Source organism: Leopardus geoffroyi, chromosome B1, assembly GCF_018350155.1.
Source record: "Leopardus geoffroyi isolate Oge1 chromosome B1, O.geoffroyi_Oge1_pat1.0, whole genome shotgun sequence".
In the NCBI taxonomy this organism is placed as follows: Eukaryota; Metazoa; Chordata; class Mammalia; order Carnivora; family Felidae; genus Leopardus; species Leopardus geoffroyi.
The window spans coordinates 203,570,223-203,593,671 of NC_059327.1; the positions used below are offsets into that span (position 1 = coordinate 203,570,223).

Sequence of the window (23,449 nt, forward strand, 5' to 3'; positions counted from 1 at the left end):
AGGAAATCTAAGATTTAAATTATGCTAAAATTAGCCAGTATTTTGCAAACACAAAATGAGAGCCCAATGGCCTTCTTGGAGAGGTTGAGGGAGGCTCTCACTAAATATATGGCTATCTCCCCTGACACCTGTAAGGCTGAGATGATTTTAAAGGACAAATTTGTCACTCAATCAGCCCTAGATATTCAGAAAAAATGCAAAAATTGGCTGTTGGCCTTGAAGGGACCCTGGAGGAGCTCTTACAAGCTGCCAAATGGATATATTACAACCAAGATCAAGAGAAAAATAAGAATAAAAAAACAAAACAAGACAAACAAAAACAGAAAAGGAGGCTTAAAAAAAAAACTCTGAGGCCTTAGTTGTGGCCTTATGTACTATGTCAGACCGGACATCCCGAGGTCCTGGTACCAAGTGCCATTTATATGGCCATTTGGAGCACTAAAATGAGAATGTCCTCTGAGGGGACAACCAAAATGAAAATCCCATAAGCCACGCCCCTTATGTGGAGACAATCACTGGAAATCTGAATGCCCTCGAGGACCTCTCTCTGTGAGGGCTCAGATAACCAATGTCCCTGGGAGGGACTGACCGGGGCCTGGGGATCTTCATGGTGGCTCCCCAAAACCAACTGTCCATCAGAAACCCAGAGCCTCAGGTAACTCTAAATATAGAAAGAAAACTGTTTGATTTCCTTCTTGACACCAGGGCTACCTTTTCTGTCGTCCTTTCCACTCCAGGCCAACCATCCAAACACAGCATGACAATTAGAGGCTTCTCCAGAAAACTTCTAACTAAATTTTTCTCTCAGTCCCTGGGGGGGTATATGGGGAAACTTGATTTTTTCTCATTCTTTCCTGATAACGCCAGAGAGCCTTGCTCCCTTGCTAGAAAGAGACATTATAACTAAATTAGAGACTATGGTGCTACCAACTCCAGGACAGATAAACAATTAGGTGAGTTTTGAAAATTACTGGATATTGTAGGTTGTAGATAGCAGGGTTCAGGAAAACAGTTTGCCGGCTATATCAATGAGTAAGGGAGACTCAATCCCACCTACTCCCCCCTCCAAAAAAACTGGGGTCTGACTCCTAGACACTCTCTCCGGCCCTTGGGATGGTTACAAACAGAGCAGGGCAATCACTATTACCAAGCTCACCGAGCTAAAAGATGATGAAAACACAGCATCAGGCCTTTCATTTAGGGAGGGACAAAACTTATCAAATGGCCCAAAGGATGTTTACTGAAAAAAATCTGTCAAGGACAGTTCTGCAAATGGTATCAGCCTGTGAAGTGTGGCTTAGAAACAGTCCTTTCAACCACAAACTTGCTCTCCCAGGCAGTCAAGGAACTGGAGGCCACCCAGGAAAGACTAACAATTAGGTTTCATTCCTATGCCAAGGTCAAAGCAATTCCAACATCTGTTGGTATGGATTGATATTTTTACTAATTGAGTAAAGACTTTCTTCTGCAAGACAAAAAAGACACAAAAAGTAGTAAGAGTTCTGTTTTATAAAGTAATACCCAGGTTTGGCTGGCCTAAACTTTTGCAAATTAATCATGGTAAATGGCTGCTTTGACTCTTTCTTTATACCTTAAAATAAAGCAGACTGCTTATACTCAGCAAAACTTTAAATAAGTCCTCACAAGCATTAGATGCTTAAAAAATTTTTTTTCAAATTAAATTAGGACCAAACTCTTGGAAATAGAGCCACCATTGATTACTTTTACTGCGCTCCTGCTTCTCTATCACCTAGGTTATGAAAGATTCCCCAACATATGTTGTTTACAAAGTCAGGGTCTCTCCTAGGTTGTTTGACAGGTTTGAAAACTGTAGACGTTATCTTAAGATGCCATCTTGTTGGTCAGTATAATCTTTACCCTGGGTTTTCCTCCTTGTGTCTGCTAATGTTTATGCCGCCTCATGCCTGCCAGCCTTCCTGTAAAACCATGCTGTGGGCCACTGAACTGACCCTTGGGTAGACTCTAACTGCTGTACCCCTACACTGTCCCTTATCAGCTTGAAGAAGCCAGAGTGGTCACCGACCCTGCTAACAGCAGTTACAGGCCCTGTTCCAGCGGAGAAATAAATAGGGAAATAAATAGGGAAATGTGGACCATTGGCTCTACCCTAAGCACCTTATACCATCGGGTCAGGGAGCGATCACCTGTGAGTCTGACCGCAGACGCTCACCCCTTTAAGCCAGGAGATACAATATGGATAAGGGAGTGAAATGTCCAACCCCTAAAATCCCTCTGGAGGGTCCCGTTCACTGTCATTGTGTCCACCCCTACTGCAGTAAAGGTAGCTGACGTGGGTCTCTGGATTCACTACAGCAGAGTGAAGCCAGCGTCTCGAAACTGGGAATGCATTCCCGATCCATCAGTGCTATGCAAGCTGACCACACGGAAGAAGCAGTCTGCAACTCCAGAGCCTCCGGGAGACCGCAGCCCTGCCTTAGCCACTCCAGAAGCTGACTGGTCTACGCACGGCAGAAGCTTGAGGAATCGACGGTCCGAGGAAACAAAAGACTGTCCTTACTTTCCGTATGTTTCCTTGCTGTGAGGCACTGTCACGCCTTGTTCCTCACTATTACTGTGACTCCTGCTCTACTCTTTGCCACAGAATTGGCTGAGTATGCCCCAGCTGGCTGGAAATGTGGTGAGAGGTTTCTGGTAACACTCACCTTCCTTTTGTGGATAGGGTACCAACACGGGAAAACAGTGGTGGTAAGAGACTAGAAAATTAGATCCCCACAAACCTTATAGTAAAACAAAATATCCCAGTCCTACTATCGGGGTTTGGCTTCTCAAAAGCTCAATTATTGGAGAAAAACTGTCTTGCCTAGTGGGAAAAAAGTTCATCGTCATCTCTGTTAAAAACTTAACATGCCTAGGCCAAAGATTTTATAATTCAACTGCCCAAAAAACTCAATGGTGGGGGACCCCAGATCACCTCGAACCAGATCCCCACCCCTTATCTAACTTCTCTCATCTCCGAGAGGCCTGAGACAATGTCAACGCAGCCATCAAATGGCGGGTCCAGGTGGACTCCACTAGATACGTGGAAGGACAGCCTACATAGTACTTCCCTCAGGCTGGTCAGGGTCATGTGTGCTGGAAACTCTGTCCATCTTTCTTCCTGCTCCCACTTACCAGAGGGAGACATCAGGGAGTCCAAGTGCGTGGCAACAGGGAAACAAAGGAAGCAGCATGCCTTACACCTTGACAACCAAAAAAATGATGGCCTCCTGAGCCTATAATCCAATGTCATGGCCCTGCCACCTGGGCAGAAGATGCGTCCTGGGGCTACCAGGCTCCCATTTACATGCTAAACCGCATAATCAGACTATAAGCAGTTAACCAATAAAACTGCCAGAGCTCTAAACTTACTTGCCGAACAAGAAACCAAAATGTGCCATGCTATCAAAATCGCTTGGTCTTAGATTACCTACTTCCTTCTGAGAAAAAAGTTTGTAAAACGTTTAACCTAAGCAACTGCCGCCTACATGTAGATAATGAGAAAAAAGTCATAAAAGAAATCACAAATCAAATAAAAAGGATTGCTCATGTCCCTGCCCAGACCTGGAACGGTTAAAACCCCAGGGAGTTATTTGGAGAATGGTTTTCAACTTTCAGGGGATTCAGAACTCTCATAGAAATTATCCTCCTAATTCTGAGAGGTTGCTTAAGCCTACCCTGCTTAGCTCCCCTGGTTGTACGATCTGCCTCCGGTCTCATTGAGGCCATAATTCAAAAAAAAAAAAAAAAAAAAAGACGGCCACTCGTGTAACGATGTTATGAAAATATAAACCTCCAAACCAAGATGATGCTCTTTGACCCAAAATAGAGGGATCCAAGCACCAAAGGGGGGAATATGGTAGGGCCCCTCCCTAAAGAAAGAAAAAAGACCTCAAGGCAACCTGACTATACACCTACGTGACCAACATCCCTCACGACCTTGTCACATGAGACCGCTTAATCAGACCACATGTTTATGTATTACCACATATGGGAGACAAGGAAGTAAAAAATATATAAAAAACTATGCCACATGGCATTCGGGACTCAATTCTTTGGGTACAAACTCAACTGAGTGGTGCCAGCAGGAATAAAGTTGCTTCCTGAAAAAAAAAAAAAAAGCCTCACTGTCACGACTCTGCGAGAATCCTGCTACAGTTGGGTCAACTTTAGACATGACTATATAACCCCAACAATGTGAGAGGAGATTAGTGACCCTTCTATCCCTCCACCTCGTCCTTCCACTCCCAAATTAAGTTAGTTTCCCTTTTATTTTTCTCAGAAATAAAAACATTTTCATTCTGTTCTAAAACTACAGTTAAGTAAGTTTTCAATGTTTTACTCATACATTGACTATAAAACTGAAAACTGAGGAAACCAATTTGACAATAAATTTCATATCAAAAAAAAACCCTGAAAACTGAAACAGCATTTATATTATGATTGATTACGTGAATATAGTTCCCAACAAAGCCAAGAAACCTAAAAGGATGTCCACATTTCTTTTTATAGGTCCTTGGTCATGTTACTTATGTGTCCTAGAGATTACAATTGCCTCTTGTTTTTCCTGCTAAGAGAAGAAAGATCTGGCGGTACCCTGTAACTCAAGTGTTCCAGCTTCCCACTCATTCAATCTAAATCAAGGCATTCTTCGTGAAAACACCCATATTCTCTTGGAGCACGCTGACTGTCCTACTATGGATCGGCTGCTTCCTATGCAAACTGCATGGCTGCCATCTCGTGACTTCTCTCTTGGGGTCATTGTCCTTTTTACTTCACAATCGTATGTAAAGGTACAAAAAGATCTCGGGCCTCCAAATTTTTAAAAGAGGAGGAAGCCCTCTGGTTTATTTTTTTCACCAACCAAACATCTTCCAGTGCACAGTGAGCAGGGCAGAGCTTGCACTGGGCAGCCAAGTTCCTGCCCCCGAGAGTGCCCGGCGCAGGACAGGGACCGCACAGATGCTCTACGAAGGTCAGTCTGAGGCACCTACCAGACTTGAAGATGTGGATGAGACACATCAGCAGAGTGCCCAGTTCTTGGCAGTAGAAAGTATGTTGCTGTTCACTCATTTCCACTTTGAGCTGCTTTGTAACAATATCCTCCAAAAGAATGCCAACTAGTTGTAGTAGAAATCTTCAAAGAAAGGGGAAAATGTGATGGTGAATTAGGTGACTGTTACAGAGCACTTACGTGACATACAGTAGACACGGGGGGAGTAAAGACAGAAGTGAAGTGAACAAAGTGTCACATTTAGTACCATCCCTTTGGATTAAGTCACCTTCCCTCTCTGCACATCACCTTCCTCATTTATGAGATGGCAGTACACATATATAACTTCAGGACTGTTAGGATAAAATGACATGCAGTGTTTCTTTAAAGCTTTGCAAACCAGAAAGTATCGCAGAAATAGAAGCCGGCAACCTGCTGTAGGAATTTAATGTTTCATCCATTTTAGCCACCTGCTTAAACGTAGCAGAGGGAGCCACGGGCCACCTGGTTGAACTTACAACCAAGAGGGTGTCAAGCAGGTTTACTGGATTTACCTCCGCAAACGCACAGGCATCTCCGCCGACGACCAGTGAAGGGGCAGCTAAATGGATGTTACGAGGACCTGCCTAGAAGGAGCACGTCAGCACAAACCACGCTCACTGGACATCTTGCCAGCTCTACCTTACTGAGCACCCGGAATCCAGAAAAAGTGGACACACGCTTATCTAGATAACATGCGTTACTGGCCCTGACTTGTGATCACTGCCCTCAAGGAGGTTCCAAATAATCCGTGAGGGTAGACACGATGCCACAAGTACAACAAGGGGAGTACGTGGGAACGGTCACGCTGCCAGGAAGGAGGATTTTATGACTGTGTTTAGAATGGCCAACACACGTGAGAATAAAAAGGAGACTGACTTTTAGTGGGTCTTCTTAGCTTTTTAAATTCTCTTCAGGCAACACCCACTCTCACTGCCAGCACAGGGGGCAGGCGGGCCCTCCGTGCCCACTGCCATGGTGAGCCACAGTGTGGTCTTTAACGAGGACATGAGACAGGATGTGACCGAGATGCAGGAGAGACATGGACCCAGGGCCACAGATGAGGCACAAGGGCCAGAGCAAGCACACCCACACAGACCTCTTTGCCCCACTCGCAGCGCTGAAGTGAGACCAGGAGTGACCGAAGACTTACGGATGGGCCGTAGGCCGCGGGCTGGCTAAAGGCACAGACAGAGCGCATACCTTGAAAATGTTTCTTCCGGCAAGCTCTTCATTGGTCTCCCTTCACTGTGCTCTTCTGGTGTCGAAGTACTGTCCCCCTCTCTTAGCCTATTAATTACTGGACAGGAGATTAAATATGGAGAGAAAGAGAGCTCCTGAATACGAGAAAGAACAATGTCTTCAGTTGACTGGGAAATGAGAACCCTCAAAATGGCTAGGATTCCTGATATCCACAGCTGAACAGTGCTCACAGGTGCCTAAAAGAAAGAAAATAAGTTACAAAGGAAAAAGAAAATTAAATTTTTCCTAATTGCCAGTTTCATGAATGAAAATCACCCCTGTTTACCATTCTATCAATAAAGCTAATAAATTATCATTAGTTCAAAAGTGCGGTCCCAGATAAGAGCATCAACACCATCTGGGAACCTGTTTAAAATGCAAATTCTTGGCCCCGCCATGGCCCCACAGGGCCCGCAGGCAGCTGACGAACCACCGTGCCACACGGTGACGAATGAATCTAAGACGCCGTCACGACACGGGCTACTCACCATTGTGTCTGGAGTGACGAACATACTCCGTAAAAGCATGTCGACGGGACGGAGGGAGGAAGGGGCCAGAATCTCAAATAAAGTATTTAACACGCCAAGGGCTTCGTGAGAATCAATGTGCATCTGTTGCAATCAAACATCACAAAAGTTTTCCCGTAAGCCAACAAAAATGTTAACATTTCTACTTCAAGTTAGGTACCTCAAGGTCAAATGCCCTTACCACCCCTGCACTTACATACATCCTCACGTTAGACGTGAAGCAAGCCAACAGCCTTTAGGACACTGCAGCTGCTGAAGTTTTTTCACAAGGGCAACCTTTTCATTTAGGTCTTTATTACATAAACAACGTACATTTTCTGTAAACATTCAAAGATTTAAAAGTATGGAAAAGCCGGCTGGAACTGCACCACTCTGGGACAATCCCCGCCCGCGTTCTGGGACGAGTCTCCAGTGCGGCTCTCTGTGCACACGTCATTTAGCGAAGTGGGGTGTCACACATGCTCTCTTTCCTTCTTTGCTTTACCCGCACCTCATCCCTACTCGGCCAGCTGTAACGAACTTTAACAAGCTGGTGTACAGTTAACTTTTGAACAACACAGGGGTCAAACGCACCCACCCCCGACACTGTTGAAAATTTGTGTGTAACTTCCGACTCCCCCCAAACTTAACGACTAACAGCCTGCTGCTGACCAGAAGGCTGGCCAATAACAAAAACAGTTGAGTGGCACGTGCTACATACATGTATTATGTGTGGTATTCTCACAATACAGTAAGATAAAACAAAATGTTATTAAGAAAACCACAAGGAAGACGAAACACATCTACAGTATTGTCCTGTATTTAGAGAAACACATCTGCGTGGAAGTGGACCTGCGCAGCTCAAATCCGTGCTGTCCAGGGGTCAACTGTACGTACTTCTCTTTAACTTCCCCCATGTTCCTACGATCACGTATCCACACACACACCTAGAGATTTTTAAGCTGTTTTGAAAAATCATGTTATACATGTCTCGGCTTTTTTCCCTTAAAATTGTAACGGAAAACCCCCGAGGCAACAGGTTTTAAAATCTAACATTTTTAACGGATGCAAAATATTCCAAGCTAAGGTTCTACCAAAACGTGTTCAACCGCTGCCTTCCTAATGCTCATCACTAAGAGCGTGTCCAGACCCAGTAAACATGGCTGCAGACACGCGCTGTTCTCACATGCCCCCCCCACGCCCAGGTAAGGAGACCATCCTGAGAGCTTCTGCAACCCCCATTCCTTCCACCAGGCCTGCACCTGCCGCCAGCTCCTTCTCTTCTGGGTCCTCAGGAGGAGTGCGCCGGGCCCACACCAGGCGACCCCAGTGTGCCCTGTGAGGGGAACTCCCCCTCCACTTTCACCCCCAGTGAGGCCCAGGCCCTGACCCCTCCTTCCGCCTCTGGCTGCCACCCCACATCTATTCCTTCTCAGCCTCTTCCCCATGCCTCTCCACCAACACCCCTGAGCCACGCTTCTGCGCCCTCCACGCCCGCCAACTGCTCCCCGGTGGCTTCCAGCCTGCCAAATGCAGGGTCAGCTCCCAGCTCATTTGCTGGGCCTATGAGCAGCCCAAAGCTGACCCCTCTTTTCTCCACAAAATGCCTTCCTTCCTTGGTTTTAACAACGCCACTCCCCCACCCCGCCCACGCTTCCTTCCCCACCTCCTCCACGGACTCGTCCTCACCTCTCTGGCCCCTAAGCTCAGAGCTTGGCCTTCTCCTCCCCATCTGCACGGGTCCCATGGTGATCTCTTCCCATCCCGACGTTCACCTCCTGGCCAGTTCCGTCTGGACAGTTGCAGACTCGGACGCCCAAATGCCTACCTCAGCCTCCCCCGGTGCCTCCTGGGTATGCCGGCTGCACACACCCAGACCAGGATCTCCTCTCCTCCTCACCTCCCCGACGTGCCTCCCTCCTCACATCGACACAGAAGCCGCAAAGCTTACTGCTTCTGCTTGCACCGTGTCCAGCAGGTGGCTACTGCTCGCCACGCCATTCGCCCTCCTGGTGCACGCCACCTCCGTGACTTAGGCGGGACCCCCTGCTCTGCCCTCACGCCCGCCCTGAGCCTGCCTCGGCTCTCAAATCGTACCAGGCCACTCGTTTGTACCAAACCCTCTACGGGCCTCCCCAAGCCCCTCACGCTGGCCGGAGAGGCCCACCCAACCCCCAGACGCTTGCTGCCTTCCCTGCTCCGCACGAACACTCTGTTCCACCCGTATGGTCTCTCCACGTTCTTTGAACCTACTGGGCAGGCTTCCACCTCAGGGTCTTCACTGATGATGAGCCTAAAAAGCTCTAACCCGGTCAAGTTTATACAAACTTAGCAACGCAGCCCCGCCCTGACACACCCACCTCTCCTCGGCTTTCCCTACAGTCCCTGCTGTCATCTGGTTTTACGCAGGACTAATCTACTTCCTGATGTCTGTCACCTCCATCTCCAGCCAATAAAACTGTCACTCCAAGAGGGCAGGCTTTTCACGGGCACGGCTCACGTCTACATCTGCCGCGGGGACCGAGAGGGACTTCCGCAGGGAAGGTGCACCTGTGCTCAGCCACCAGGCGGGCGCTCATGCGGACGTGCTCGCATGTGGTTCCATGGTGGACGTTTACCAGGCGTCCCACCTTCAACCTCCACCTTCCTTAGATCGTGCACATGGCGAGTAAGAGACCGGAAGAAAGTTTCTGGAGTGCTATTCTAAAAATATAGATCCACAGGCATGGAATCCAGGACCACGTTAAAACACCCAATTCATTAGAACTGCCATCAGTCAGCGCCATCAGAAGCCAAGACTCCCTCCCTCTGACTGGCTTCAGCATGCCAGGATGACAGGCCCACTAGGAAACGAGAATGGGGCCAAAGCTCTGAAGACCGTAACTACTGCCACAGCGTGTCTACGCATTTGCACCAACCGCCAGGAGCCAGGAACACCGCACGTTACCCGGACTACCTGCTTCCTTGGCGGAGATAGTCAAGATGAACAAACAGGTATCTGCTGACTGCATCCAGAGCACTGAAGACCAGAGCTCTGCTGACAGCCGCCGTCTCCTGGAGGGCGTCAGCACACTCCCCTGCCGCCCCCGGAGACACCCAAGCACCCCGTTTACAAAGGGCGCAGGGCATCCCGCCCTCTGATGCCTGGTGGCAGCCATGGCTCAGAAGCTGTGCGACGGGCGGCCTCCATCCTGTACAGCACAGCCAGATCATCTTTCCACTTCCATCATGGAAATAACTGACCGCATCGTTTGATCACAGAAATTTTGCTCAAATGATGGACCACTGCTAAACTGTTTTATGAGCGATAAGGAAAACCAAACACTTGAAGGTCAGTGAGTAGAATGAGGGAGGCAGCACCAGCGGACAGGAAAGGACACGGCTCTGGAGTGAGACCGGCACAGCCCCGGCCCTGGGCACGCTCCAGCTGTGCACCCCTGGGCGGGCTAGATAACAGCTCTGAGCCTCAGGTTCCACTCTTGTGAAGCAGGAGACAAAGGCAACCTGAGGTGGTCACTGAGAATAAACGAAAACCCCTGCCCTGAGACCGGCACTGATAAGGATCGCAAGCCGAACGCGTTTTGATTCGATGAAACGCCAGGCACCAGCGCTGCCACTTGCAAACGTGTCACAATGACTCCACAGCAATGACGCGGACGGGGCACAAACCTGCTGCTTGGCCAACATCGGGAGGATGACGTCGGCGATCTGCCGGGACAGCCGCTTCCACTTGTCCTCGCTCTCCTTGTGGCACTGCTGCAGGACCAGGATGAACATCTCCAGCACCTGCGGGGGGGGGGCAGGCGGGTCAGACTCCAGGAAGGGCCTGCTGCCCCCGACGCGGCCCCGGCCCGGGGACACACGACACGAGGGACACCGAAAGAAAGCGCGAGGGGCACAGCTCAGCTGCACGCTCGTTGGAGTCACCCGCCACCGCGGTACTCCTGTGCTTCTACGGAACTTACAAGGCTTCACCACCAGAGAAAAGGCACAAAAAGAAAATAAAATTTATACAAACTTTTGGAGAAACACAAACACAGCCTTGATTAAGCTTTTCTACAGATGCCTCGTGACTTTTGTGTCCGTTAACTTCAACTTGGTGCTCTTTAGAAAGGGAATCTCCTACCAAGTAGTACTTACCTTCAGAAGAGTTATCCACGTCGTAACTGGTCGAGCACCAGTTCTGAGCAGAGACACCTAAAAGCCTGTTTTTGTAAATACAGTTTTATCGGCACACAGCCGCACACTTCATGACCGCACCGGCTGGGACATCGTCCACAGCAGCTGAAGTGAGGTGTTTCAGTCTACAACACCTGCTTGTTTATAGAAAACACCTGTCAGCCTGGTCTACACAAGCGCCACGAAGAGAGATGCGCCCACTGAGGCCCACTCTTCATACAGCCGGCCCCGACCGCCCCTCCACAGCTGCCTCTCCACTCAAGGGGCCTGGCAGCCCTTCTCCCCCAAGAGGGGAGTGTGCACTCCGTGTGGACTCTCCTCAGCAAGGCCACCCGACCCTCTGTCCTCTCAAAAGGCGGAAAAGCTCCCCGAGCACGTGTGGCTGACGGGCCACTCTCTAGGCCTCCCTCCAACCCATTGTGCTTGGTGCTTTACATCGTAATCATGGGATTTCAGTCAACATTACAAAGAGTCACCGAGATGAGAATGCCCGGAAGAAAGTGCTTCCGTGAGAGAAGCTTATGACTTTCAAATTCAAAGACCAATAGCCTGACAAAAATTCTGAAGGCCAGGCAGGCTAAGAGCGGGGTCACGGGAGAGGCCAGACCTCTGCACTCAGGCCGCCCCAAACGGCCTGAAATTCCTGCTCCACCTTAAGGAAAACTAAACCACAACCAGCACAGAGGAAAAGACCCTGGCCTTACCTACATCGACAGGTGGTAAAGAGATGTACAAATAAAGTCTTTACATTATTTCAGATGCGATATTTTTAAAATCATTTTTTAGAATTCTATCATTTCCGTCAATGTCAGGTAACTGATTCTTGGTCATTTTGGAAAACAGGGTTTCCAACATATTTACTCCCTCGAATGACCACGTGACTGTCAGCCAGGTGGCAGGTGACCTCCCCAAGTGGCTGTACGGCTTTAAATACCAAGTCCCAGCAAGCCTACCCCTCTCTGGCATCTCCCCAGCCCCAGAGCCCAGGGTGGCACGAAGGAACACCCACTAATTGGCGGACAGTGGGCCACAGGACATTTCCTGCTGCGTCTGCAGTGCCAGTGAGTGCCCCCCCCCCCCCCTTACCTGATGGTACTGGATGAGTCTCAACAGCATGGACACCACCACTTCTTTCTGGGTTTCAAGCTCTTTTCCTGCGTCAGCTTTATTGGCTCCTCTCAGTACAAACAGGTCATGGACTATCGGCTGTAGAGCCGGTATGGCTGTGGGCACAAAAAGGCAGGCTCAGGAGGCATCACGTGACGTTCACACTTGCAGACAGAGCTCGACACCTCCAAAACGTGTCCAAAACACAAAAAAAAACCCTAGGGGTGCCTGGGTGGCTCAGTCAGTTAAGCATCTGACTTCGGCTCGGGTCGGGATCTCATGATTCACAGGTTCAAGCCCTACGTCAAGCTTTGTGCTGACAGCTCGGAGCCTGGAGCCCGCTTCGGATTCTGTGTCTCCCTCTCCCTCTGCCCCTCCCCTGCTTGTGCTCTGTCTCCTTCTCTCTCAAAAATAAATAAAACATTAATAACTTTTTTCAATTCAATAAATAAAGAAAACCCTAATCCATACGTGGCTTATGATAAAGGATAAATTCAGCTTATCAGCGAGTGCTATGAATTCTCAGTATACCGTCATGGAGGCCATTGCTCTTCCTTGAACACTTACTGATGATTTTGTGAAATCTTAAAAAAAATACACCTAGGCTTTCCGTGATGTAACATCAGATCTGACAAAAAGAATCACAAATTCAAAAGTCAAATTCAAACTAAAATCTTCAAACTAACTCAAATATCAACATCCTGTTCTAATGCTTCATCTACCTAAAGATTTACCTGAAAAGATGACTGTGTTCTTCAGCAGAAAATATTTATAGAGTATCAGATTTCTATGCTATTTTAAGTAATAAACTCACTATCAGTAGATAAAGCCCTTCCCCCTAGTCCTGTCTTATCGAAAACAGCAAAGTAGATTCCTTAGTCTATCACCACTACATGAACAACTTTCTCCGAAATGCCTTTCATTGGGAAGGGGGTGGCCCGATCCTGTCACCATTGTCACTGCAAGGCACTGCCTGCCAATGCCACACACACAAAGGCACGCCCACCCCCAGGGCCACATACACACGGCACATGCAACCCAGTGCCACGCACACAGCATAGTTACTGACTTTTCTACAGATGACCAGCTTTCCAGACAAAATACTAGGGTTTGGTTGCCCACCGATTGTCCGTCCAAAGACTCTCTAATCTAGGAAGCCTTAGTCATCCCTCTATTTGACATTTGCACCAGGAACCCCAATTCCCAAAGTGTACAAGTGTGAACTTTTGCTGAGGTGTGAATCTCGGCCCTCGCAAGGCCACTGCAAAAGTGACTCCAGCGACTATGGAAATCAGATGGCATGGAGTCCCTGCCCGTCAACAAATTACCTGCTTTACCGCAAGCGCACAGAACAGGGAACACAGAGAACGCTGCATGCCACAGCGCCCTTCTCACATCTGGGCTCTGCAGAGGTCCTAGGACATACCCCTGCCAAAGTTCAAAAGTCTACTGATTCCTGACAACGGAGCCAGGGAGGAGTCAACAGGAAAATGCTGCAAGATCAGTTTAAAAAAATTCAAAGAGGGAACCCCTGGGTGGCTCAGTCAGTCAAGCGTCCAACTTTGGCTCAGGTCATGATGTTGCGATTCTTGGGTTTGAGCTCCATGTCCGGCTCTGTGCTGACAGCTTGGAGCGTGGAGCCTGCTTCGGATTCTGTGTCTCCCTCTCTCTCTGCCCTCCCCTGCTCACACTCCGTCCGTCCCTCCCTCCCTCTCTCTCTCAAAAATAAACATTAAAAAAATAATAATAACAAAAAGTTAAGAGAAGGTTTACAGTTTATTCTTTTTTCAAAAAAAATTTTAAATGTTTATTTTTGAGAGAGAGAAAACAGAGCACAAGCAGGGGAGGAGCAGAGAAAGAGGGAGATGCAGACTCCGAAGCAGGCTCCAGGCTCCGAGCTGTCGGCAGAGCCCGATGTGGGACTTGAACTCACAAACCGTGAGATTATGACCTGGGCCGAAGTCAGACACAACTGACTGAGCTACCCAGGCGCCCCAAGTTTATTCTTAAAACAGCCTTGGGGCGCCTGGGTGGCGCAGTCGGTTAAGCGTCCGACTTCAGCCAGGTCACGATCTCGCGGTCCGTGAGTTCGAGCCCCGCGTCGGGCTCTGGGCTGATGGCTCAGAGCCTGGAGCCTGTTTCCGATTCTGTGTCTCCCTCTCTCTCTGACCCTCCCCCGTTCATGTTCTGTCTCTCTCTGTCCCAAAAATAAATAAACGTTGAAAAAAAAAAAAAATTTTTTTTTTTAAAACCACAGCCTCGCTGCCCAGTTGAAGGAGGCTGCTTGAGCCGCTGACCATCTTCTGTGGTCCTCACTCGCCTCTACAGGATAACCAGGCAGAACAGAAGGTCCTGCTCCAAGGCCAAGCCACTCCCTCCAGCACCGGGGTCCTCACAGAAGTTGGATTTCTCGGGTTTTTGTGTTTCACGTAATTAGACAAGAGCATCTATGTCAGACTCTATCTGTGCCTTAGATCGCCCTACTGTTTCCTGTATTCTTAGGTCAGGAGGTCACAAGCTCCTGACAGTAGGTCTGCTCTCTCCCTTCTGCGGCATCTCTAAGCAGCGTGCACACGCACACACACGCACACACAGAGCAGCAGTGGACACAGCCAGAAGCTGGAGTGATGAAGACTAGCACCGTCGAGCACATCAGTACTGAAGGTCACCGTGAAAGGGCTGTCCCGTTACCATGCGTCACAGCCTTCCTCCCGCTGGCCATGATGCCGTCACAGAGCTGAATGATTTTAGGGATTCCAATGATCTGTTTTGAATGATAGCGCTCGTAAGACAGTAATACCAGGAAGAAAAAGATGTTTGGAATAATTGCCTCTGATTCCCTAGAAACAAAAACATCCGTTTAGACGCTTCCTTTTAAAATTATGACACATAATCAATATAAACATGAATTACTCATGATTCCAAGTTGAGAGAGAGCAAAAGAGAAAGGCAGAGAGCCAGGGGAAGGAGGGAAGCAAGTGGTGAGAGTGAGGGAGAAGGGAGAGGGAGGTGCAGAAAATTCGGAAAGAGGAAGGGAGAAGAGGAGGAAGAGTGAGGGGAAGGAGAAGGGAGAGAAGGAGAGAGGAGGAGGGAAGGGGGGGAGTATGAGGAGAGGAAGAGGAAGCATGAGAGACAGAGGGGGAGGGACGGAGGGGAGAATGAGTAGAGAGAGGAGGAAAGAAAAGGGGGAAGGGGAAGGGAGAGGAAGGGGAGAGTGACGGGGGGAAGGGAGAGAAGGAGGGAAGAAGGGGAAAGGGGGAGGAGAGGACGAGGAAGGAGGAGGGGAGAAGGGGGATGGATGAGGAGAGAGGTAGGGGGAGAGAGGAGGGAAGGAAAGGGGGGAGGGGAGGATGAAGGAAGAGGAGGGGGAGGAAGGGGGAGAGGGGAAGGGAAGGAAGGAAAAGGGGGAGGGGAGGATGAGGAGAGAGGAGGGGGGAGGAAGGGGGAGAGGGGAAGGGAAGGAGGGGGGAGGGAAGGGGAGATGGGAGGATGTGGGGAGAGGAGGGGGGAGAGAAGAGGGAAGAAAAGGGGGAGAAGAGAGGGAAGAAGGGGGGAGGGGAGGATGAGGACAGATGCTGGGGGCGCGGCAAGGCGGGCCAGCTCCCACAGGGTGTGCTGGGGGTGGGCAGCTGGCGGTGGGCAGAGCTAAGTGAGAGCGCTGGAGAGCACCCAACAACACTGGACGCCCAGAGGTGCAACGTTCTTACTCCTCCTCCTGCCCCTTCTCATTTCAGTTGAAGAAACTGAGACTCAAAGGAGACAAAGCAACTTGTCTCAAATCATGCAGTCAAGATGTCACATAACTAGAGTAAGAAAGGACCGGGTCTCTAGACCCAAGGGATGCTGAGAATGCATCCTTCTGCTCCATGCGTCCCTATCTACTAAGGACAGGTGAGCCCCGAACCACGCAGGTTATAAAACGCGGGGTTTCTATAAACACAGTACAACACCACAAACGTACGTTAGCTTCCTCGTGGTTTTCTTAACAACGTTCTCTTTTCTCTGGCTGGCTGGATTGTCAGAATACACAGAACACTCAGAACACGTGATAAGCGAGTATTTACATGATCAGCAAGGCTTCTGGTCACCAGTAGGCTCTTGGTAGTCAGCTTTGTGAGAGTCACAGGTTGAACGGGATTTCTGAGGGCACAGGGCCGGCCCCCACAACCCACGTTGTTCAAGGGTCACCTGCAGTTCGGAGACCGAACGATTCTAACGCGTGGTCATTATACTCACACAGCCGTAAGTGCCGTAGGAGAAAGTAGCAAACCTTACGGTCCGGCAAGGAAGAGCCGCAAGTCACCTAAGTCAAGTGTGTAGTAATCACCTCTGCTGAAGACCGCCGGGTCTAAAATGTGTTTTCTCTCAGAAGTTTGAAACAATTAGTGCTCCGGCAGACGAGATTTGGTTTAGCGCCCCGCTACCACAATGAAATGTTTTGAGATGTGACATGAAAAGTGACAGCTGTAATTCCCAGGTGCAGAACCATTGCCAAACAAGTCTTGAGATACTTACTCCTTAATTTTTAAGACAAACAAGAACACACAGCGTGTTGATCAGAGTTCAGCTTAAAAAAAATATTTGGCAAAAATGCTTAACAATCCTTTAAAGTAAATGTTCATCTTCACAATCTAAAATTCTATATAACTCTGTCATGAGGACAAGAAATCTAAAAGAACGAAAAGCTGTTACCTGAACTGGCCTACTTCAATGTATTCGAACTGCTTCAGCACAAATCCAATAAACACCTACAGAGGAAAATAAAAATTTCACATCAATAATTAAAATGTGCAAACTAGGTTACTTTTCTTCCTACTTAGTTGTGTAAATTTTTAACAAGTTCCCGACAGCAGACAAACGTGTCTGTATACAAGAACTCAGAGGTATTCTGTGAGACGGGACAGCTCAGGACACTTCCGGAAATCCCGTAAGTACATTTACTGAACCAGGGGGTGAGAGCCCTGGAGAAACAGGAAACGCCGAGCAGCACAGAAAAGGCCTATCCGGCGACTCGCTGGCTCCGGTTCACACACACTGAGCGGCCCAGATGGCCCGAGACTGGCTTAGTAATGAGGTGCCCGCGTGGGTCCACCTTCTCCCCGCACACCCCAACGTTCGAAGGGGCGGATGCTGAGGGCTGCTGACAGGGAAGGGGACCCCGAGGGCACAGCAGCACTCCAGGACTGGACTAGGGCCAGTTTGGCACCCAACTCTGTTCTAAGCACTAGTTCCTCCTCAAAGATGTGAACCAACTTTAGTTTGCTTGAAAGCAAACGTCGTAATTGATAGCGTGTTTAAAGCAAGTCTCTGGATTTTGCAAAAATGCCCCCCAAACAACAAATCTTCGTTGTACCTTACAATTTAAATTCACTTGTCTTGGGGTGGGGAGGGTGAGTGGGCAGGAAGGCCTCTGACGCACGCACACAGGCTAATAACCTGGACACAGCCTCACACAAGCAGGAGTGCGTCCTCCGTGCGCCCAGGCCCTGGACACTGGCGCATGAAACGGGTAAGGAGCGGCAACTAGCGTGCAAATAGCAAACTGCACGTTTTTTAAAGGTAGATTTCAGTGTCTGCTACAGGTAATTTTTATTAAATTACGACAGGTATGGCAGATGAAAGCTAAAGGTGACAAACCTGATCTGAATCCAGAAGACAGTAATTGACCCGTAACTGAACCAGCTGTGCCAGCAAATCTAAGACCTGCCTCTGTAGCTGCACAGACGTTGTGGTTGTGTACTGCTTTAAAGCTTTTATAACCAGAGGCTCGAACAAACGAATGTGATTGTGAATAGCGTTCTATGAAAAAAAAAAAAAAAAAAAAAAAAAGGAAGAACAAACTGAGTTAGACTTCAACCAAAACCTTCAAGCAGCCAACCTGGAAAGTGCTGAGCACCGAAGCCTGCCGCCTCTCACTCACCTTATCCGCGCGGTTCTTAGTGGTGCTGGTGAGGTTCGTCTTCAACTGGGTAGACACTTTCTGAAGCACGTCAAACCACCTGCAGGTGGAAAAAAGTGAGCAAAGAACAGCCGTAAGTCTTCTCCCGTGTCCTCAGCCACACGCCAGGCCAAACCAATTCACGTCCACAAAATCAGAACATGCCCAAGTCAGAAAGCACCGAGGCAGCCACGCCACGCGGCGGCACCCGCTCCTGTCCAGCAGACAGCAGGCCGCGCTGAGATCGCAGGGGGCTGCCAGCCAGTCCTGTCACTGGTAGCAGGCACTCAGACAGAGCGCTGCCTGCCCCAGGAAGCTCAGCGCCACGCCTCCCAGGCTGCCGTGAGGCCACAAAGGTGACGCTCACTTGAACGACTCAGTGACCCAGAAGATCTCACTTGGTTCTCTTGGGGAAAAGTTTCTTTAAACATTCACATCAATCACACCCTTTTCAAGAAACACGTATGAAATTAGAAGACAGTAACACACACACGGTTCCTCGCTTCTTTGTTTATACCCCATGCTATTAAACAAAGTAAACAGATCTATTCCTAAGAACTGGATGCATATATATAGTAAGTATGTGACCAATGTCAAGCCTGGAACAAGGGCATTCTCCTCAGTTCCCGACCAGTGTGTTACCTCTAGCTGTTTCAGCACTACATCTATAAAAGGAAAAACAAGGAATTCTCTTGTTCGCGGCACAGAGCAATCCTCTTGCTACACAGAGTAGCAACTCAAATATCTGCTAATAATGATGGTTATTGAAGCAACGACAACCACATTCCAGGCATCAAAAATACAACCATAGATTTAACTGAAGAGAGACTTGTAGCCATAAGGTGATAAAACCCAAAGTACTATCATACGAGATTCCTCTATGCCCTTCAAGTACACTTACACGCTAACACCTCTGTGCCACGTGGAAGCCGTTCTCTCCCCCTAGCACAGACCTGGGAAATGCCGCCCATGCGGCCCCTGCAGGGAAAGGGGGTCTGTGGGCACCGGAAGAGCAGCCGCTCTCGGCTCTCACAAACGATTCACCGCCAGCTCTTCTGTGCCCGTCCCCAGAACGCCTCCCCGACGCTACGGCCCCGGCCGGCACGGGCGCAAGGTTACCCTGAGGCGTCGTGGTCCTGCTCTGCCTGCACCATGTTCCTCAGGCTGGCGTCGGCTAGGGCCTGGGTGAAGTGGGTGTAGGGAGCCATGAAGCAGTAGTGGTACAAGCCCGGCCTCACGCTGGAGGAGCCCAGACGCTGCGCTCGGCCCTGGGACTTGCTGGGGTTGGAAGACAAGCCATCAAACTGGGAGGCCAAGTTTGTCCCAAAGAGAGTCTTCAGCAACTAGAGGGGAAGAAGTGAAGCCATCAGCATGAGGCTTAGCGCGGCGCGAACACACGGGAGTCTCCCGGGGGGCTGTGCCAAACCCAGCTAAAAGCAACGGGCTGTGTTAGCAAAGCTCCAGACTGACATCCTGGAGGACAATCGCCATCGGCACCACGCGAGACTGCTGTCGCGAAGGGCGATGTGAGCCGGTAAGTCAGAACCCCAGGAGCCTCGCCCTCCTCCGCGATTCTGTTGGACCCAGCATTCCAAGCAAAAGCCTGGACAGATGCCACGATGGCAGCGTGTAGCCAGAGTCCGGCTGCAGGGGCCAGACCCAGAGGGGCGGGACAAGGAGCCCTGTGCCCGATACCGGGGCGGGCCAACAGGGGCTGCCGGCTGTGCCACCAGCACCGCCTTCTAAAGGACGAGCGGCATCCTGTCCCCGTGCCCAGGGTGTGGGGCTTAGAAGATGAGCCCAGGAAATGACATTTTTACCTGCTGAACGCAAACAGTTGCCATCGTCGGTTCTCGACTGAAACAGGATTTCAGGTAGCCTAGGATCTCCTCGACACACTGTGGGAAGAAGTAGCAACACACGCACGTCGGTGACTCCCGGGCGGCCTCCCATGGTGGCGAGCCACAGTTGACACAGAGGAAGCTTGCGATCCGCCAGTGTGAACGGAGCTCGGCAGGAAGCACGACAAGCCTGAGCCGCTCCCCCCAGCCTCTCCCGCAGGCGCCACCGCCACTCCCTCGCCCGCTCACTCGCCTGCTCGGGGACGCTCACCAGCCATCTACTGGCCACTCTGCCCCCAGCCCTGTGGTCAGGGAAGGAGTTCAGAGTGTGCAGGAGCCGCAAGCCCCACGGATGTCCAGCTGCACGGAGCACACGGGCACACTGTGGGATTTACTACCCAGAGTCCTACAGCGTCTACGGCAATCTGCAAAAGTGACCGCCCGCACAAACTACTTTCACCGCATCGAGACTAAGATGCGAGGCACCCTGTGTCCTCTTGGGGCACCGAGAAGGACGAAGACACGAACTCTCAGGACGCCGCCAGAGCAGGCGCGCAGCGTCAGCGGCACAACGCCCGGGCGCCTGTCTGGTTGCCAGCCACCACTTCCCTCAGCAGGGCTGCCGTTGACACCAACCAGACGGAAGAGGCCTCTCGCCTCGCTGGTTCGCCACAATTCTCCGTGCTGAAGAGCAACAGACTTCTGTTGGTTTCAAATACTAGAGGCCCATATATACATTTTCAATATTCTGACTTACTCAAATTAGACTCTAAGCATTCAAGTTTGCATCCTACGGGGTGAGTTTGTTACGTGTTGCTTTTTGGTTTTACCAGCCCATAGCTGGTATCCGGTAAACGTGAACAGAGAGAATTACAACTAGAGCCTTCCAGATCAGGGTCTCTCTGGCAAAGGACCCTGTCTCCCAACAAACACACACAGAGGGCTCGGTGGCACCAGAAACCGCACCAAGCCCTGAACGCTGGTGAGGACACACGCCGTGGTGACGTCAGCACACGGAGCAACAGGAGCACCTCGCGGTGTGGACACCAACATGCGGGGCAACACAGACAGGTTTCCCCTTCTGGCAAAACGCGGCGAGAGGCCCATTCACACCTTCCACCCAAACAACCGAAAGAAACGCCGGACGCTGTGTGAAATTACAGTGACAAGATGCCAAACAGCAGGCGCTGAAGGACAGTGACCCTGAGAGACAGGGACAAGAGAGGAGAGCCCCACACCGCACTGGCCCACCACCCTGTGAGAGCTTCCAGGTCGAGGCACAAGGAAGGGGGGGCACAGAGCAGCCCAGGGACTCCGAGTCAGGAGGAGCTATGAGTCTGGGAAGCTGAAGTAGTGGGGACTCAACGGGACAGCTGCCCAGACAGAACTCTGGACCAGTCCCCAGGGCCAGGGGACAATCCGCCAGAAAGGGTCACGGGGCAGTGCTTGGCACCCACAAAGGGCTAGGGACGGTTACTGTTGCCCCCAGCCCGGGAGAACAATAACTCACGGAGCACCAGGAAGGCCGTGCCTCCGTGGGGGGAACCGTCAGCCCCGGACTGAGCACTGCTCCCGGCCACCTAACAACACAAATGCAACACCCACACGTAAACTGTTCCCACACAATTTTATTCTATCTCAGAATAAAGCTCACGAAGATTTACAGGAGTACAAAAACGTCTAGCATCCAATAACATTTCACGATGCCTGGCATCTGACCAAAGTTACCAGGCAGGCAAAGAGGCAGGAACACACAATCCACAATGAGGAGTATAATCAATCAAAAATGACCTAGAATGGCCAAGATTTTAGAAGTAGCAGAGAAGGACGTTAAAAGCCCTTATGACTGTATTCTCTGTGCTCAAAAACTTTAGTAGGAATATAAGAGATTTTTTAAAAAGATCAAAATCAGACTTTAAGAGATAAAAACAATGTCAGTGAAAACATGCACTAGGTGGGATTAAGAGTCAGACTAGACACTGCAGAAGAAGAGATCAGAAAGCTTGAAGATACAGCAGTGAGAGCCACACAAAATGCAATGCAGAGAGAAAACAATAACCCAAAAGGAGCATCTGTGCGTCGCATAAGGGACAACCTCACGCATCCAAATACGCAGGTAATTCAAGTCCCCTTAGGAGAGAAGCCAGGACCAGAAAAAGATATTTGAAGAAATAATGGCCCCCATCTTCCCAAATTTTAAGAAAACTATGAAGCCAGAGGTCTAAATTCAATAAACCCAAGCACAAGAAATGTAAGGAAAGTTACACTGAGGCACATAAAAGCCAAACCGCTTAAGACCAGTGAAGTCTCCAGAGAGGCCAGAGAAGACATAACTACAATACGGGCAGCAATACTGAGATGCGTGGAAAAGTGTGTATGGAACAGCGGCCAGAGAAATCACCAACACACAAACAAATCGCACTTCAGAATACATTCCAATTACACAAAAGTTGGGTGTGGAATAAACAAGGTCTAGACGAGAAGAAAGATAAGACTATAATTTGTCAAGAACGCAGAATTATGACTTTTCATCCCCCGCGTTGGGACTCAGAAAAACAAAAGAAACCAACTCTACTCTTTACTCTCAAATCCCTCTCCGCCTTCACCTGCTGTAGCCAGAGAAGCTCACGGCAACGGGAGGAAAACCCGCTCCTACACTGTGCAGGTCACACCCCCCAAGCAGTCCGTGAGGCTTGGGCCCCCGGCGCCAGAGTGCGTGTCCGGTGCGCGTACCCAGCGGCACCGCTGCTGCTTGTGGAGGCGCAGCAGGATGGCGAGTGGCAGCGTGTGTCTGGCGGGGGCGGGGGGCGGGGGCCCAGCCTCGCCCGCACAACCGTCGGCCAAGGAGACTTCTGGCAAACAGCCAGTGGCCGAGCGCAAAAGAAACCCTGGGGGGTTTCGACTCCCCTCAAAAAGACCAAGAACGAAGACTCAGCAGTTAGGGAGGAGAGGCTCCCAAAGTACAGACCAGGGGGCCTGGGGAAAGCCAAGGCTGGAGCTAAAGCGGGCCTCTCCCACCCAACAGCACAACAGATAAACTCAGAACAACACGGAAGCCGGGGGGCACAAAACCATCTTTATCCATAAGGACCAAGGTGAGAGGGCGAGAGGCCATCCTGTCCCACATACAAGGATCTTCAGAAATGGAAGTTACTACACACACTTTTAAATATATCTTTATGTATATATATATATATATGTATATGTATATGTATATGTATATGTATATGTATATACACACACACACACACACACACACACACACACACAAGTATATATATAAAATTATATTCCCGTTCTCAGGAATACACAGATCACGTAACGTCGACCTTAATTAGATTGTGACTTGTTAATTATTTACCTTCACATAACAGGATAAATGTAACCTTCGATCAATTCACTGACTGCAACTGAAAAACAACTACTGCTGTATGTGTGTGGCAGTCATAATAAAAAAGTAAAAAGAAAAAAGGAACCACACTCCCCAAAGATGAAAATCTACAAAAACAATAAACCACAAAGTCATCTTAATTCCCTTAAATAGGAAAATTTTATTATTTTAAAAATCCCTGTTAGATGGTTTTCA

General features: G+C 49.6%; 1 protein-coding gene across 3 annotated transcripts in view; it reads right to left on the reverse strand.

The window, feature by feature from the left end:
- The window catches only part of HTT (huntingtin), a 151,533-nt gene that overhangs the window by 53,492 nt on the left and 74,592 nt on the right, over positions 1–23,449 (reverse strand). For all 3 annotated transcript variants that reach the window (XM_045474724.1, XM_045474725.1, XM_045474726.1), the window contains 11 exons: positions 19,843–19,920; positions 19,142–19,365; positions 18,005–18,083; positions 17,722–17,883; positions 16,777–16,832; positions 14,776–14,924; positions 12,064–12,200; positions 10,468–10,584; positions 6,781–6,903; positions 6,254–6,489; positions 5,013–5,155 (listed from right to left, as the gene is read on the reverse strand). In XM_045474724.1, the coding sequence (XP_045330680.1) occupies positions 5,013–5,155; positions 6,254–6,489; positions 6,781–6,903; positions 10,468–10,584; positions 12,064–12,200; positions 14,776–14,924; positions 16,777–16,832; positions 17,722–17,883; positions 18,005–18,083; positions 19,142–19,365; positions 19,843–19,920 (1,504 nt within the window). The remainder of the gene's footprint in view (positions 1–5,012; positions 5,156–6,253; positions 6,490–6,780; positions 6,904–10,467; positions 10,585–12,063; positions 12,201–14,775; positions 14,925–16,776; positions 16,833–17,721; positions 17,884–18,004; positions 18,084–19,141; positions 19,366–19,842; positions 19,921–23,449) is intronic.